Below are 17,046 nucleotides of genomic sequence, written 5' to 3' on the forward strand. Positions count from 1 at the left end.
AACCACCAACTATTTTTCCATAATCCGCGTTGTTATTAAAAGATAATAAAGATAACATAAACCACCAGGGAATTATATTTATCAAACATCATGAAAGAAGAAATAGCAACGAAAGGATTGTTCTTCTAGTGTAGTCAACTGTAGGCTACATCTCTAGCGAGTTGGAGTTACATTCCAAAAACTGCCGAGGAGTCAAAGTTCGTCCTTACTCGAAATAACCTACAAGGGAACAACAACAGCAACAAAAAAGTTCGTCTAAGAATAGAAACGGGACGAAAATCGCATTTCTTGTTCTTTTTCATCCGTCACGTTATAGACACGTGCACGCGCGCGGGGAAGCACTGTGAGAGGGAGGGAAAAGGGAACCACGTCTCTCCAGTGTTATTACGTCGCTGTGTTGTGCAGCAGCACCGCCGTTTTCAATGTTTTTGATGACATACACTTGATTCTACTCGAATTCGTTTCCCTCTCGGTTTGATGGGTGGAACTAAAAGCTTGAGACACTTTTGAAAAGATGGGGCGATCAAATTGGTGACAAAGAAGTCTTTCCGTGTCATCAACGTCGTTTAGACTACATGCAGGAATCCCTCTGATAATAACCAACACTTCAAAGGCTCCTCGCTTCAATTGAGACCAAACTATCCCTTTCTCCATTCATGCACGAGAGCTGGTACTATGGAGGACTCAACTGTTTAGCTATTTCTCGTTGTGTTTATTTTTTCTCTATTCAGCAGAGCATTTGGATAGTGCAAACAACAAGACAATTACGAAAGAAACAAACTAAAACGTATCTCATCAAGCAATGCGTATCCACCCACAGACTCGTGGCATTCAAATACTTAACGCTTGGGTGAAAATGAAGGACGCAGGCGACAAACTTTAACCCCTGGCTATTAAACCTAGTTGTTCTCGATGTAGGGATTTCGAAAAGGAAACTAAACACATATAGATAGATAGATAGATAGATAGATAGATAGATAGATAGATAGATAGATAGATAGATAGATAGATAGATAGATAGATAGATAGATAGATAGATAGATATTTTACAGTCAGTGCAAAGTCTAGAAAATAGATTGATTTTTAGTGCCCTATAAACCCGTTAAATCAAGATCCAAACGCGCAAGAAAATGATCACGGTTGCACTAACGTCTTTTCTGTCGATGCCTATACAAAACAAAAATAACTATTTTTTCTGGATAAAAACGTATTACGGTATTACGGTTTCCTACCCCATGCGTAGCATATATTACATTCGTTAAAGCGGTCCTTGCAGTGCACATCCCCGGCCCCCCATATTATCTGAGTCTGACTCGGCGATTGCTATAGAAATCCTAACTCACCATGAAGATTCACAGTCGTGAAGAAATCGCTCTTTGTATAAACCGTTCTTTGATGTCTGGATGAGAATACGGATCCTTTCATGAAGTGCTACCCACGTAAGCGGAGTATAAAACTGGGGTACCTATGTGTATATAAGAAATATAAAAGGATATAAAGGCAAGTCATGAAAGCTAGAAGCAGAGAAAATTAGTTATATGCAAACATTAAAAATCTGTAAATAATTTTACCAGTAAGCCAGTAGTATCGGGATTCAATACACACAAAGCAACATGTACACTGTTGCGTTTACTGCTGAACAAACTGGTCTGGAGCACTAATTCGTTGCGCTCTGACTGGCAGCGAGATGTGTTTTCTTATTCTGAGACGTGAAAAAGAATTCAAGTGCTGACGACCAAACTTTAAATATTAATAGAGCATGACCACAGATTTACCCCTACTTAAAAAAATTTTTTCTTTTTTTTTCAATTTTAGCACAAGTAAATGCCCTAAAATCACTTGGCATCTACAGTCTACTCGTTCTTATTTTTGCATGTAATTTTACACAGTTTATTCAAAATACTGACAACTTACAAGGCATTGCGGTACACATTTTAAGGTCTCCTTTTATAATTCATATTTTCATAAAAATGAGTTATTGACGGGATTTACAAAAAGATCACAGAATGCTCACATTGATCAATGGCTAATATTAAATGAAGTCTCATATCAAATACAATAACAATGCTTCCATCAAAATGTCTCATCTGCAGAAATCACAAGAGGAATATGTCTACGTCTTTATGAAATTCAAATTGTTCAAATAATAACAATTGTTTTTTAGAAACAAGAGTAGCAAACATTTAAAAATAGCTCAAATACTGAACCTTACAAAAATTACTGTTAACACTTACACATTAAAACGTAATTTACAAATTTACATTTTTATATTGAAGCACTTTGGTTCAATAATACAAAAAGAAATCCAATACTGATTCAAAAATAAATTAAGAAGTCATTGAAGTAAAATCAGAATTTACAAAATAATACATCCACATGCGTACGATTAGTACACTATTTAGGAAAATGGACACTCGTGAAATTAGTTCATATTCAGCCACGTGGGACAAAGGTTGGCTACCTCAGTCTGTGGTTTGGCTGTGACTGTAGCTGTCAGTGCGCCAGTGCATTGTACCGCTAGGCTATTAAATACAGGCCCGCATGTCTGTCTTTCAGTCAGCCTGGGACACTCGTCTGTCCAAATGTAAGAAGCGGAGTTTGCCAAGAGCCCGGATAGGTACTAGGTCGTGGTTAGAATGCGTCCCCTCTTTCAGAATTCCTGTAAGGTGGTCTCTCTGAAGGGTCCGGTGTGGATGATCCACTGGGTGGGGTCTGACTGCCGCTGGCTCCCGAGCTGTGACATACGTACCACTCGCTTAAATTGGCGGGATGCGAGCCAGAGAGAGGTTCGGACAGCGCGGACGGGGCTGATTCTCGACCCAAGTCCGAGGAAGGGGAAACTAGAGACGGGGTCGAAGATTCGTAACCCGAACTTGGCGGAGGGGACTTGCAGTGAACCTTCATGTGTTTTCTCAAAGAGCTGGGGTGCGTGTAAGACTTGTCGCAGCCTCGAACTTTGCAGTTGTACGGCTTATCGCTGGTGTGCACGTGGGAGTGTTTTTTCCGGTCACTGCTGTTTGCAAAACGTCTGTCACATCCGTCAAATTCGCATTTAAATGGCTTTTCGCCTAAAACAAGAAAACAGATTGATTATGTCAATGCGAAGAAAAGCATATCGGTGTGCCATCATTACCACCAGCTTCAGACATTTTAAATAAACCTGACAAGCAAACTGTATATAAGAGACTCAATACGAGATCTTTTGATGTATTGTACCTGTTAACAAACGAAATGTGAGAGTGTTATTAACAGATCATGTAGCACTTTATTTTCTACCCCCTCACCCCACCAGCCCCATCCCCACCCCCACCCCCACCACCACCCCCACCCCCACCCAAGCTGGTTACTGTCACCTACATTATATCACTTCTCAAAACAATGCTTTACATTCTACTTCACATTACTGCAATATAGGGACACTGGTGTAATAAATAACTTACAGGCCTTTGAGGACAGCAAAGGCTTGTCCAGACGCCTATGTGTTAAATTAATTACACTGAAATCACAGGACATTGATTGTCGCCGCACATGCGCTAGCGTCAGCCGCTTATGAGGATATGTAATTGCTGCTGTCTAATTAAACCTGCCTGTTGAATAGCAATTTGACCTTCAGCTGTTGGGCCGAGGGAGCCAATCAAGGGTATTAGTGTAATACAAGCGAAAGACGAGGAAAGACGCCCTTGGGAAACTGTATCCATAACCAAAGATTCAGATTCCACCACGTAGGAAAACGTCCTCACGTGACATGGGAGATCGCACGCTGGAGATAAATAGGATACCTTAGCCTGGGGCCTTAGAGAATGGCTCATAAGTATTGTTATACGACAACGGTTCCCGCGTGTGTTTTGAAAAAGCACGAGCAGGTATGAACATGATGGCTGTGAAATGCTGTTAAAGCAGAGGTGCCAAACGCATGCATTTAGGCCTAGAACGGACTCCATTAAACCTGTTGCCGTCTTGGAATGAGCCTTGGTGATCACAACTTAATACCGGTAAACAATCAGACGTGATTATGATGGAAAGTTATTCGTGACTATTGATTAAGCAGGAAGACTCTCCATAAAACTCAGGCCTTTAGCTCAGCGCCTTCAACGACTTGTTGCATATCCATGCGTCTCAATGCCATAAACATAAACTTTCACTAAACAATATTGATATAATTAACTTGACAGTAGTGACGGATGGATTTCGCCCATTCATTGCCAGCTGTCTACAAAATATATTATTCAAAAAAATCGGAATAGCCTATATATGTTAAAACGTCTTACACAAACTATATTTCTAGATAAAAAAACAGACAGCAGCATGCATATTTAGCCTGTCTGGAAAATATCAGACAGGAATAAAACGTTTTAGGGGAAAATAAGTAATAAACGGACATTGCTGAGCAATTTCTGTTTTCATAGCTTATAAGTAGGGTATTAACGACGAATTTGGAATGTAGCATATCTCCAGTCAGTGACTAGAAGCATATATCCTCTGGAACACAAAGCCTATAAACGCGATTATATGCAAACGACAGCAGTAAAACACAATTCTAAACAGACAAACTTTTAGAGTTTCTGTTCCGTTTTTATCAACAGGCGCAACTTGGCGGCAGTCTTCAGAGTAGGCCCCACACTCCAGAGTGTTATGAACGTAAAATATGTTTCCGTCATTTTCAGAAGATACACACACATCTGAGAAAATACTCTAACACGTTTTATTTGTCGAAAAAAATGCTAAAATAATACAAAATATTGTCCGGACAGAAAAATAAAGTTTGATTTTCCCACCTGTTTTTGAGCACAACAATTCGGTTAAACAATAATAAATCTACGGAAATTAATATAGCATATTATACGAAAATAAACAACAAGGCTTATTCCCCTTCAGTAATTTATAGTTTGATTCCAGCTCAAATCCAGTTCCTTTGGTGAATGGTCATAGCTCCTTAGTCATAGCATCTTGAGCAGCTTCCGTTTATTTGATATCGCTTCTATTCGCGTCTTGCACTAGCTACTGAAAATTTGAGTTATTGCACGAGATAATTTTCTCGATCTACTGAACAGTGAACAGTGTACATATTTAAGCAACTCGGTGAATCAGACTACAGCGTTGATACGATACACTCAGATAAATTATGCACTTGTTAACAGAAAAGTGAATAAAATCACAAACCTGTATGTGTCCTCTTGTGGATTTTCAGGTTTTCCGATCGGGCAAATACTTTTCCACAGCCGGGGAAGGGACACGGAAACGGTTTTTCCCCGGTGTGAACTCTGATATGATTTACAAGTTTATATTTGGCTTTGAAGGGTTTTCCTTCTCGCGGACATTCTTCCCAAAAGCAGATATGATTCGCCTGCTCTGGTCCTCCGACGTGTTCCACGGTCACATGTGTCACGAGCTCATGCATGGTGCTGTAAGTTTTCGAGCAAAGTTTCTTCGCGGAGTGCTCTGGCTCGAGCCACTTGCAAATGAGTTCTTGCTTGATCGGCTGCCTCATGTAACGGAAAAAGGCACCGGCTCCGTGGTGGTGCGCGCTGAGGCTCATGTTCAGATTAAGACCGCCGTAGGCGTGCAGAGGCGAAGCTGCAAACGGGTCTGCCCTGGAACTTGCTACTTGACTCAAGTGATCAGACCGAACGTACATTTCTCCAGGTATTCCTAACCTTATTTGTCCGTTCAACGCTTGGCCACCTGGTGCTCCGTTAGAGGGCTGTTCGTGGTGAAGTCCAGGGAAGAGGGTATGGGTCCCAGCGTCGGGGTGATGGCCATAGTGTCCCGGATAGTTACCTGTTGTTGAGACAAACATTCCGTGGTGAGAGGTTGTACCAGAAGTCTGGTCGGTCAGCACGGGCATGGCTTGAGCTGTCAGGTCTCGTCGAATGAGGAAATCCCTACCTGCGGATAACGCCTGGGCCGTGTGAGACATAGAGTATGGGACCGTCGCCGCCTGCACCGGGCCAAAAGCTGCCGTTTGACTGGAGACCACTTCACTGTGGCCTGCAATATGATGATTGTGGTGATGGCGGTGGGGATAATGATGGGCTGGGCTGATTTTGAGGGCCGCGGAGTGCCCCATGTGTTCTGGCCCGAATGGACTCGGCCCCAGGCGGGGTTCCGCAGTAATCTCCCCAGGGTGCGCGTGAGCCATTGAGTGTGGATGGCTGCTGAACCCCGGGAAGCCTGTCACGCTCTGAGGGGTATGGTGGTGATGATGGTGATGCTGGTGAGCCCCTGCCAAGTCAACTAATCTCAGCGCCGTGTTCCGTTTGGAAAACGTAGGGTCCATCACGGGGCTTCCCAACGCATCCGCGCTCATTACTCCTAATTTTAGAATAACTTGACAGCAGGCAAAATAATAATGATGATGACAAATATATTTTAATCGCTGTGAAAAATAAAGAAAAAAAATAAAACTTCCTAAAGTTTAGTTCCTATCTCTGTGCCTACATGGAATCCCATTCGGTTGAGAGGCAGCAGCAGGACGCTTTGATATAGTGAATAGAGATTCATGGTAGGCGCTGCAGCCCGTGGAGCTACACAATCATTCTGCGTTCTAATTGGTCAGAGCTCGGTGATTGACGTCACTTGTGACAGTTTCCAATGTGAAGAAAAATGTTTTAGTGACAGTAAGCAGCCAGAGCGCCTGCGCCGAGCCTCAGGCAGCAGTTCACAGAGAGAGAAAAAAAAAGTTTTTTTTTGTTATGCAAAGGTTATTGTACTTTTAACTGCAATGCGAGAGTTTTATACAAGCAAAGCAAACGTTGTCATATTACTAAAAGGAATTCTACTTCTGTCGCCAAATACAGTGGGTTTCTGATTTTCCGAGAGGTGCGTGTCTTGCATCTAACGGTTAAATGTTTGGAACCTCTCGTGTTTTCCTGTTGAGTGAGCATAATCGATTGCACACTAAACCCTCATCTGACATGCACAATAATGCTTCACATTTCGCTTAATGCATTCTTTACGCGAGGGATATTTCTATGTTACGGCCTGCACGCTACGAAGGTAATGCGAAATACATGCGAAAACGTAAAGAAACGATTTTACGTTTGTGCCACGCGCCCAGCCCTCTATTCCTAGCAGCGTTTCTTCCGCTTCGACAGTGCAGCAGTTTCTCTGAAAAGGTATAAAACAGTGCGTGACGCCAGTTGTGCCGCGAGGGAAAAAGTCCATGTAAAGGACCTGTTGTTATGATCCGAGGTAATTTTGCTCACTCGCCTTGTCGGTGTCTGTCCATGAGCGGATCAGGCGCACAGAAGGAGGCGCTTAATCAAGACACACAAGCTTGAGTGCGCAGGGTTAGCAAAGCAGGGAACGCTTGCTAGAATAGTAGCCCAAGTGTTGAGCTCTACACAATAAAGACGCCGCTTTTCTAAGATATCATACCATGTTATGCCTTATCAATTATTATTTATTAAATACACCACCGTCTATGCAACTGTAATGAATTCGCCCCAAAATGCGTTCTATCTGCATACGCTATTATAATGTTGTAAGTATACATGGCTTGTGATCATATGACGCGCTTAAACATTTGTAAACGAATCTCTACGACAGGCAACAACGTCTTTAGCAAACTGCATCCGGTGTCCTCTGCAGATCTCTGTGCATAATAAATCGGAATGGTATGGACAATGCACTGGACCAAAAAAAGTTACAGATATTATAAATAAAATATAGTCTCGTTTTTATTGACACGCTGATTTTAATTATAAATCAAAAAGTGGGGGGAATCCAATTTACGAATACAATATTGAAATTAGCTTCAAGGTATTTGTAATTACGGATGCCCTTTAACAGCCATTGTGCCATAGTTGTATTGGAGTTCTAAGGGTTTCTCCGCAGAGGCCTGTATCGTCCGCATTCACGTGCGGGACCTACAGAATGTTCACGTGCGGGAAGTATAGAATGCAGACGGTGATCGTGTTGTGAAAATGAAAGCTGGGAGCCATTATGTGAGACTTCAGTAGGCCTGGCGTTTATGATATACGTATCATTGAACACACTCTACCATTGATAAGGTATATTATTAATAAGTTGTCCTGAACTTGCATAGGTTAGGTGTGAAAACCGAAAAAGTGGGATTTTCAGTTTGTGGTGGTATTTTTGGATAGGCACAAAAGAAAACATTCCTACTCCTTTTATCAAAACTATTGAAAACACACGGTAAAGCGACAAAACTTATCCCTGTGTGAGCCGAACCATTTCAGGGAGTGTTGATTAATTTATGCTTATGTTTGGTATCTGATATATTAATTTATGCTGTATAAATATATATGTGTAGACTACACGAAATGAAAATGATATAGTGTCTCAACAACACTTAGATTTCTACTTTCGCAGTAGACGATTACATTAATCATTAATATGGTGTATACGCCACATCTAATGTAATATTCTTACCTTCACCAGCACAGCTTCATTGTATCTTAATTGTTGTATCTTAATCAGATCAGCCAGAATCAAACAGTTGTGTGAACTGACCCCAAAGGGGGTCAAACAGTTGCCAATAGATTCATGTCAGATATCAGATGGTCAATCTCCTTAAGCAACGGACAGATTTTTTTTTAGTGTATAGTGGCCGCTCGATGACTTTCTCGTTCACTCTCTTGCAGACGTGATGAGTTCTTCTGATGCAGCAAAACCCTTAATGACGTTTTACAGAATGGTACACTAATACAGAGACTTAAGGTGAGTGGTAACGAAAAGTGAGCCCGTGTTCCGGCACGAATGATGCACACAAGTCAACTGACGGAAACTATGGGCTCCATAGCGAATAGCTGCAAAAGTGACCTTATTACCTTTAGTGTCGAGCCGTGCATTTACTGTACTTTATGTAGTGTAATGGTACTTAATTCAGTGCCATGGCGTGGATTCTCCTGAACACATAAGACAACGCGATTAAGCAACATTCAGCATTTTTAATGCATCGTGGCAGTGTAAAACAACATAAAGAAAACACGTGGTAAGTATATCTAATGTCATTTTACAAATATAGTGTGTTAATGTGGTGTGAGAAACCTTTTGTTTGTCATCTTCACGCCATGCAAAATTATTCTTAAAATAAAAACGATATAAACATTCTATCACAAACATTTAATTGCATGCGCGCCATTTTACTTAAGTTATGTTTAATATAAACTTTAAGAACTGTAAGTGGATTTCTCCTGAGAATGCTCGTGGATTGATCTATCAGGCCTTTGGTGACAACGCCAGACCAACCATGTCATAAATAAGTAAACATTGTGTGAACTATGACAGACAGTGAAGACGTTGCCCGAACGGCCGCAGCTCCAAGCGCGGTATGGGATGCAGCTGCGCGCGCCTGCCTGCGCCTGAACACAGTGCTAAACGTACATTCATTTCAAAGCTATTTTTTGTTGCCTTCCGTGTCAAGTAAAATATGGTGTGAGTTAGGGCATAATCAAAGGAAAATGAAAAGCGCAAATAAGGAGAACTACTTCTGAAAGGCATGGCCAAATAGCGAGAGGATAGAAGAGGCTGGCCAAGGCCATTTCTCTCGGAGGAGCTCCTATAGTCTAGGCCTAAAAAACAAAACAAACAAACAAACAAACAAACAAAAACAACACAAAGTAACAAAGTGCATGCATAAACGTAAAAAAGTCAAATACTTTTAATGTGCATACAGTGTGAATCGTCTTTAGCCATTACTGACCATTAAACCATTACTGATAAGAATAATGATCAGCTGAACAGTTTTAACCCCTTCCTGGCAGTAGGAGCTCTCTGTACAACTTGAGAGTCATGCTTTATAGGCCACTCATATCAGCCTGTGCGTATTCTCGCTTGAATGAACATTATTTTAGTTAAAACTCTAGACGTCATCTAAAAGTACATACTATTTCCTATGCGTATTTGGTGTCCGTTTATTGCGTATGTTGATGGCCAACAATTAGAAGCCTTGGTTTGCCCCTCAGTTAGTTTTACTTTCACACACTTGCCTTCCTTACCGGTGTCCACCTGTTGAAGATATCCTCCAGGTTTCTTTTATAAAGATAAGTTCCTTCAGATAAAATTTTCAAGACCACAGGCCCACATCCCCTCGCTCACTCTCCCTCTCTCTGGAATGAGTTTGAAAATGTATGAACCAGAAGCCTGCAGTCCGGATTTTATTTTAATGGCTCGTATGGCACGTCTGTGGCGCGGCTTTGAACTCCAGCCGACGGAGTTTCCCGCAGAGAGCGCCGCAAATCCCACTTGATAACTTCGACAACCCACAACTTTTGTGCACGCAACAGAGATACATTACGGCCTTGCTCACAGACATAGCTACAGAAAAGGCAGATACGCGCGCACGCACACACACACACACACACACACACACACACACACACACACACACACACAAGAACACACATACACACACAAGCGCCAGACTACTTAGAAGCAAACATGAAAAAAACAATAACCGAGTCGTGAGGTATAAAATAGTGGTTAGAAATAATATTGTAAATAGTTTTAGACATATAGGCTATAGGTTATGTGATTAGATTCTGCATTTATATTTGGCTCCAATAGAGAGCAGACACGCAATTTAAATAAAAAGAAAGAAAGAAAGAAAGAAAGAAAGAAAGAAAGAAAGAAAGAAAGAAAGAAAGAAAGAAAGAAAAAGAATCTCTACATAATAGTTTACGGATTCGAAGAAAAACGTTTACACATAAGTGCTGCAGTGTATAAACTGCAGCACATAACGTGTAAAAACTGAACTGGCCGTATGTGAGTGTTTCCGCGCACCCGCAGGAGAACGCGCTCGTGTCCTCACTACTCCACACATTCTGCATATATTTTCAAAGCGAAATGTTACTTAACGTGCAGTACGAAGCACAGCGTGCACGCACGCGACTCAACACGTAGGCCTACTAGAGTCAGACTCATAGGTGGAAATGTGTATTTTATTTTAAAATCTGCTTTGCGGGGGGAAATATTTTAGTTTAGAAATTATTTCATAAAGCCTTTAAAGCCTTTGCTAGCTTTTTGTTTGTTTGTTTTTTTTTTTTTTTTTTTTTTTGTTCTGTTTTGAAGGATGTGGTAAGCATAGGATTTTGGTTCGGTTCATACATTTGTAGTATCGTATTGTCCACCCCCCACCCCCGCCCCATAACAAATTTCAAAGTGTTTACTAATTGTAGGTGCTTGTTTGAGAAGGTACGTTTTTAGCATCGTGCAGACCGACTGCTCACACATTAGACCTGCTGAGAAGTAGGGCAAACGCGAAAGTCTGCCTTTCAGACAAAAGGCTATTCGCCCATGCATTCACTAAACTCTGTTTTCTGAATTTCAGACCAAAATCACAGTCAGCAACCTCACTACAATACCGTAGATTGATGATGTAAACCGACCAATAGCACTGTCGCTGAGGAACCTCGGACTGTTATTTGGTAAGTGAGAGCGCCCTCTCCAATGATGGTCCAGGCATGGGGTCACGTGCTGCCCCCCTCCTTCCTCATTCATCAGGGGTGGACTGTGTTGTCTTTTCAATTCATTTATCTGCAGGAATGATTGCGACTATCAGTCTGGAGCTCACCGCCTGACTGAGGAGGTGAAAGTTGCGCCACAGGGAGATAAACCGCAAAAGACAATATTGCACATGATTTGCGTGTGCATCGGATGAGCTGGAGTGGGGAAATTCTTCTCCAGTAAAAAGTAAATAGAAATAGGGGACCGGAGTTTGCGTAGCGCACTTAAGTCAGAGAAATACCTAGCAGAGACAGTTGTTAGGGTGTCTGCGTGTGATTTCTGATTCTTGCTCTCTCAGTCGCCTCCGTTGTAGACTGAAGATGCTCTTGGACGCAGGACCACAGTATCCAGCGATTGGAGTCACTACTTTCGGCTCCTCCAGACATCACTCAACAGGCGAAGTTACAGACAGAGAAGTGGCGTTGGGGATAAATCCGTTTGCCGACGGTATGGGCGCTTTTAAAATCAACCACAGTTCCCACGATCTTGGCTCCGGGCAAACGGCGTTTTCCTCGCAAGCACCCGGCTACGCGGCCGCAGCCTTGGGACACCATCATCACCCCACTCATGTCAGTTCCTACTCCACCGCGGCGTTCAACTCGACCCGGGACTTTCTCTTTCGGAATCGAGGCTTCGGAGACGCCACGAGCGCGCAACACAGCCTTTTCGCCTCTGCAGCTGGAAGTTTCGCGGGGCCACATGGACACTCCGATGCTGCTGGACACCTGCTTTTCCCGGGACTGCACGAGCAAGCGGCGACGCACGCGTCCTCGAACGTGGTGAACAGTCAGATGCGCTTAGGCTTTTCCGGGGACATGTACGGTCGAGCCGATCAGTACGGCCACGTTACAAGCCCCAGGTCGGAGCACTACGCCTCGACACAGTTACACGGCTATGGCCCCATGAACATGAATATGGCTGCCCATCACGGGGCAGGGGCCTTTTTCCGTTACATGAGACAACCGATCAAACAAGAGCTCATCTGCAAGTGGATTGAACCGGAGCAACTAACTAACCCGAAAAAGTCATGCAACAAAACTTTCAGCACCATGCACGAGCTTGTGACCCATCTCACCGTGGAACACGTTGGGGGACCAGAGCAGTCGAATCATATCTGCTTTTGGGAAGAATGTTCCCGGGAAGGAAAACCATTTAAAGCCAAATATAAACTTGTAAATCATATTAGAGTGCATACCGGAGAGAAACCGTTTCCGTGTCCCTTTCCAGGCTGTGGCAAAGTATTTGCCCGATCGGAAAACCTGAAAATCCACAAAAGAACACACACTGGTAAGATATACGATCCATTTCTTTTTTTTCCTGACGTGGGAAACTAATTAGGAACATTCAGTCAAGAAAAACAAAAACGCTTAGATATTGCTAGTGGGTGATTTGTAGTTCATTTCTAGCATATTTTAATAGGCACAATTTAAACTGACTGCATTAATTGCTTTCTGTTTTATCTAGCAATTAATTAACCACAAATTATAGTTCAACACATGTATTATCAGCATGCGGTGAATTGTCTTCATATGGCATGGAATTGTGCTATTTATTTAATTGTAAAACAGTCAGAGAAATATGACAATCATTTTCTTTCTACTTAATTTTAACACTTGTCTTAATTACTTATCAATATAGAATAAAGCGCAGTGTGAAATCTCCATGCTTCTCCTGGCCATGTTTAAAAACAATTATCTAGCTAAAATACTTTTTTTCGCTTTTTGCTATAGGTGAAAAACCATTTAAGTGTGAGTTTGAAGGCTGTGACAGGCGGTTTGCTAACAGCAGCGACCGAAAGAAACACATGCACGTCCATACGTCAGATAAGCCCTATCTGTGCAAAATGTGCGACAAATCATATACACACCCAAGCTCCCTCCGGAAACACATGAAGGTATGTAACAATAAAATGACGCCCCATGATTATCTTTACTTTAAAAAATTACTTAAATTGTGCATTTTTAATGTGAAAAACATTTGCCTTTCAAGCAAAATAATCCTTAATGTTGTATATTAAAGAATATATATTTGTGTTTGTAAATATCGAAAAAAATCGGGAAAAAATGTTTAGCAAGTTATTAGATTCAGCATATGGGGTAGGAGAATAAGAAATAAAGTTTAGCAAGAACTTGACTTATTTTGTTGCTTTTTAATCGCAGGTCCACGAGTCATCCTCTCAAGGCTCCCAACCGTCACCAGCAGCCAGCTCGGGCTACGAGTCCTCCACGCCCCCCACCATCGTCTCCCCGTCCACGGAGAACCAGAGCAGCAGTTCCATATCGCCAGCCTCGTCGACAGTTCACCACGCCAGCAGTCACGGCGCCCTGTCGTCAAATTTTAATGAATGGTACGTGTAAATATTTTCAAAAGACTGCAGAATTAAGACTGCTTGGAAAACAGAGACTCAAAAGTCTGCCCGTTCGAAAGGACCTAAAGAGAGAGAGAGAAATGAGGAACCTGACATTTTTGGTAGCCTAAATGGTTGTATAGCAGAGAGATAACTGCATGGACGTTGTGTAAGGCCGACAACCAACTTAACAGTCTTTCCCCCCAATATACACACATATATATTTTATTACTTTGTTTTGGATTTTTTATTTCTTTTTTATTTTTATTTTTTATTTTTTTAAGAGCCTGCACACGGAGATCAATTGCATGCTACCAGCAGGTTAAAGCCTGTTTTTGTACATAAAGATTTACCTAGTTTAAAATGTAATATTTTATTTTGTAAATAGTCATAATACAGTTTAAGGGAATTTGTGAAAATGTGGTCCCTAGATATATGGAAAATGAGATGGCTTTACGAATATTGCGATGATTAGTCTTGACTGAAAAGAATGTTATAGTTAATGTGTACCAAATGTGAATTACTCAGTATTATACCGTCTACACGTTTACCTAACCGACAAGTAGTATTATTGTGCTTTTGTATCCAGTGGAACATTTCGTCTCAAGTCCAGTCTGAGTAGCACAGTTGTTGTTATTTAATGTCATGTCGATAAATTGTGTAGTGAAAGCCTGAAACTCCGTGTCGATCTTGTTTATGTAAGTGATAAAATATAAAACTATCTGTCTATTACAATGCCAATTGCAGGAAATTATTAATTGTATATAGTCCAGTTTTCCATATTTATCCGCATGTAAAGGACCGGTAACTCATGTTAGAGATAGGCCTAAACGGTATTTATGGAGAAATGCGTTGGTAGGGTTATGTAAAATTTAGTTTTCAAAATAATGTTTGGTTACATTTCGTACAATATTAAAGAATTAAACGTACAACAAAATGCCTTCAATATTTTGTTTCTCAAGCTGTTGTCTAAACGCCTGACTGAAATGGACAATAAATAAATTTACTATTTTCAACTTAGAGCATCTTGAGCTTTACAGAACATATTATTTCAGACGTGGGCCTACGTTTATTTTAGAAGCGTGTTTTAGCTACGTTTGTGGACGTGACTCGGAACAAACCGCTTAGGCAAAATACGGATCATAAATACGGATAAAACATTGTAATAATAATTTAACCCTTAACACGTAGACGTGAACTACACGCCACGACAATGGACGTCATTCACACATTTTAGTCAAGCACACCATGTAGCCATTCTGTCTTCTGCTCACGACTGTTAAAGTAATTGCATTAGATCACGTCTCGGTCACCTTTTTACTTTGCAACACTTAATTCAGTACGACAAATTATTTTTAAGTAATTAAATTTTCAGTTCTGTCTAGTGCAAGCATACTTGATCAAGTCCCTCGTGTAATGTTCACATTAAAACGACAAGTCGTGACGGATTTATTTATCAGCGTGGCCTATTCTAAATTGTTGACGTTACTTAATTGTTATGTCTAATTATCCTCGATCCAATAGTTTGTCGAAGTGGGGGAGTCCAAGCTAAAAATCTCGTGTCAGCGTTAGGCTTTGTTCGTGACTGCAGCCTGGCTGACCGCTCCATTAGACAGAGATCACAGCAGCAGATCACGAGCGCATTTAACGTCGCCACGGCGCGCGTCAAGTTCACACACCGCTTCACCGCATCTTTGTGTTGACCGTCGAAATAGACGCGTCGACCTCCCGGATGTTAGAACATTGCCCGAATATTAAACTTAGTCTAAACGTGGGAATTGTGTTGTAGTTAAAGACTAAACAATGCACGCGTATCAAAACAGTATAGAACCCGCGTTAGTGGGAGGGGGACGAAGGGTGGGTGTGAGACAGCATAAGCTCGGGATTTTATAAGCTAAGCAGTCAACTTTTCTGTGCATATCACTTAGAGGGACATCATTAGCTCGTGCAAATCTGAGTCTTTGCCTCAAGGCTGTGATGGAACTAATGAAAATGAAAAAAATTCGATATTTCTAATTCGTTACATTTCGAATGTATGTAGGTGGCTAATTTGATTTTTCGTTAAAGCGTATATCTAAACTATGTATCTTTCTATAGACTGTTCGGTTTTAGACTACAGGTATTAGAAAACATGCAATAGCTTGCAATGTTTACATTTTTTTAACCCCGGGGGTGTGCACAAGTGCATGCCCGCTGCGCATTGGTGCGCGTGCATGCGAAAGTAAGGAAGCGTGTGTGGTACAAAGAAAAAAATATATATATATTGAGAGACTTCATAAAGAAAAAGAAAGACCACGCGCAAGATAGGCACTTGAAATACTAATAACGAACACGGACGCCATGCGTGCTGTCTGAGGTGATTTTTCGAAATACATTCATATTCTCTTTTCATGGGTTATTAGGTTTTGAGATATGTGAGTGATGATAATAAAATGAATTGTTCGACTCTATTTAACACTCTATCTATTCTAAGGTTCTGCTACATTTTCATTCATGCACCGTTAGACTAGCAATAGAAAGTGTTACGTATTGATCTACACAGTGGAATGCGCTTTTTATGCTTTCATTTTGCTCCGAAGCGACTGTTTGCATCTCAAAGTCCATTATTGGTTTCGCTAGAAATGACAGAAATCTTTTTTTTTTGGGAGGGGGGGGACTCATTATTGAGCATCATTCCAGTTGCTAAAATGCTTTGATTATACTTAACGTACCTCACGGAGCTTGATGGCTTCTTAAAGCAGACCCTGTGTACCTGCTCGGCGTCATTGTGAATGTACACATACAGTTACTTCTTGGCCTTAAACATCTATAGGTTTATGAAATAGCCAAAACATGTAGCCTAAAATTATGCGCACAGTATTATCAAATAAATATTAAACGTTAAAATGTGTGTGAACTAGTTTGATGTCTTGAAGAAATCAAGCGAATGTTTTTGTTACCAGCGATGGATAGATGGTGGCCTGATGTGGATATGATTTTAATATTTTGATATATCTCCGGTTTATGGACTTTTAGAGTAGTCGAAAGAAAGAAAGAACGAAAGAAAGAAAGAAAGAAAGAAAGAAAGAAAGAATTATTCTCTGTTTCAAATTAAAATATGCCTGTTGCACGGGCAATAAATCTGCTTAACCGCATTGCAGATGCTTTTTCTAAACCCACTCAAAAGTCGTTGTATCATGTCTGCACTGTTAGAACAAGACGAAAAAAGTATTCAGCACGTGTTTGTTTAG

General features: G+C 41.2%; 2 protein-coding genes and 1 long non-coding RNA gene across 5 annotated transcripts in view; 1 reads left to right on the forward strand and 2 right to left on the reverse strand.

Moving 5' to 3' along the window:
* The window catches only part of LOC143473543 (uncharacterized), a 36,067-nt gene extending 34,412 nt beyond the window's left edge, over nt 1–1,655 (reverse strand). For both annotated transcript variants that reach the window (XR_013120542.1, XR_013120541.1), the window contains exons 1-2: nt 1,572–1,655; nt 1,344–1,465 (exon numbers count right to left, since the gene is read on the reverse strand). This is a non-coding gene — a long non-coding RNA (uncharacterized LOC143473543). The remainder of the gene's footprint in view (nt 1–1,343; nt 1,466–1,571) is intronic.
* Nucleotides 1,656–1,862: 207 nt separating this feature from the next.
* Nucleotides 1,863–7,224, reverse strand: zic4 (zic family member 4). 2 transcript variants are annotated; one of them, XM_076971050.1, is made up of 3 exons: nt 5,887–7,224; nt 5,161–5,778; nt 1,863–3,068 (listed from the first exon to the last, which is right to left on the reverse strand). In XM_076971050.1, exons 1-3 carry the CDS (start codon nt 6,305–6,307, stop codon nt 2,632–2,634), a joined length of 1,476 nt encoding a protein of 491 aa, XP_076827165.1. In that variant the 5' UTR covers nt 6,308–7,224; the 3' UTR covers nt 1,863–2,631. The 2 variants fall into 2 exon arrangements, with proteins under 2 accessions (XP_076827165.1, XP_076827164.1); XM_076971049.1 differs by having other exon boundaries at nt 5,161–7,223.
* A 4,069-nt stretch (nt 7,225–11,293) lies between these two features.
* zic1 (zic family member 1 (odd-paired homolog, Drosophila)) lies at nt 11,294–14,753 on the forward strand. Its single transcript, XM_076971051.1, has 4 exons — nt 11,294–11,390; nt 11,506–12,756; nt 13,200–13,363; nt 13,629–14,753. The coding sequence occupies exons 2-4, from the start codon at nt 11,790–11,792 to the stop codon at nt 13,824–13,826; spliced, it is 1,329 nt and encodes a 442-aa protein (XP_076827166.1). The 5' UTR covers nt 11,294–11,390; nt 11,506–11,789; the 3' UTR covers nt 13,827–14,753.
* The last annotated feature ends 2,293 nt before the right edge of the window (nt 14,754–17,046 follow it).

This window comes from Brachyhypopomus gauderio, chromosome 13, assembly GCF_052324685.1.
Source record: "Brachyhypopomus gauderio isolate BG-103 chromosome 13, BGAUD_0.2, whole genome shotgun sequence".
NCBI classification, from domain to species: domain Eukaryota; kingdom Metazoa; phylum Chordata; class Actinopteri; order Gymnotiformes; family Hypopomidae; genus Brachyhypopomus; species Brachyhypopomus gauderio.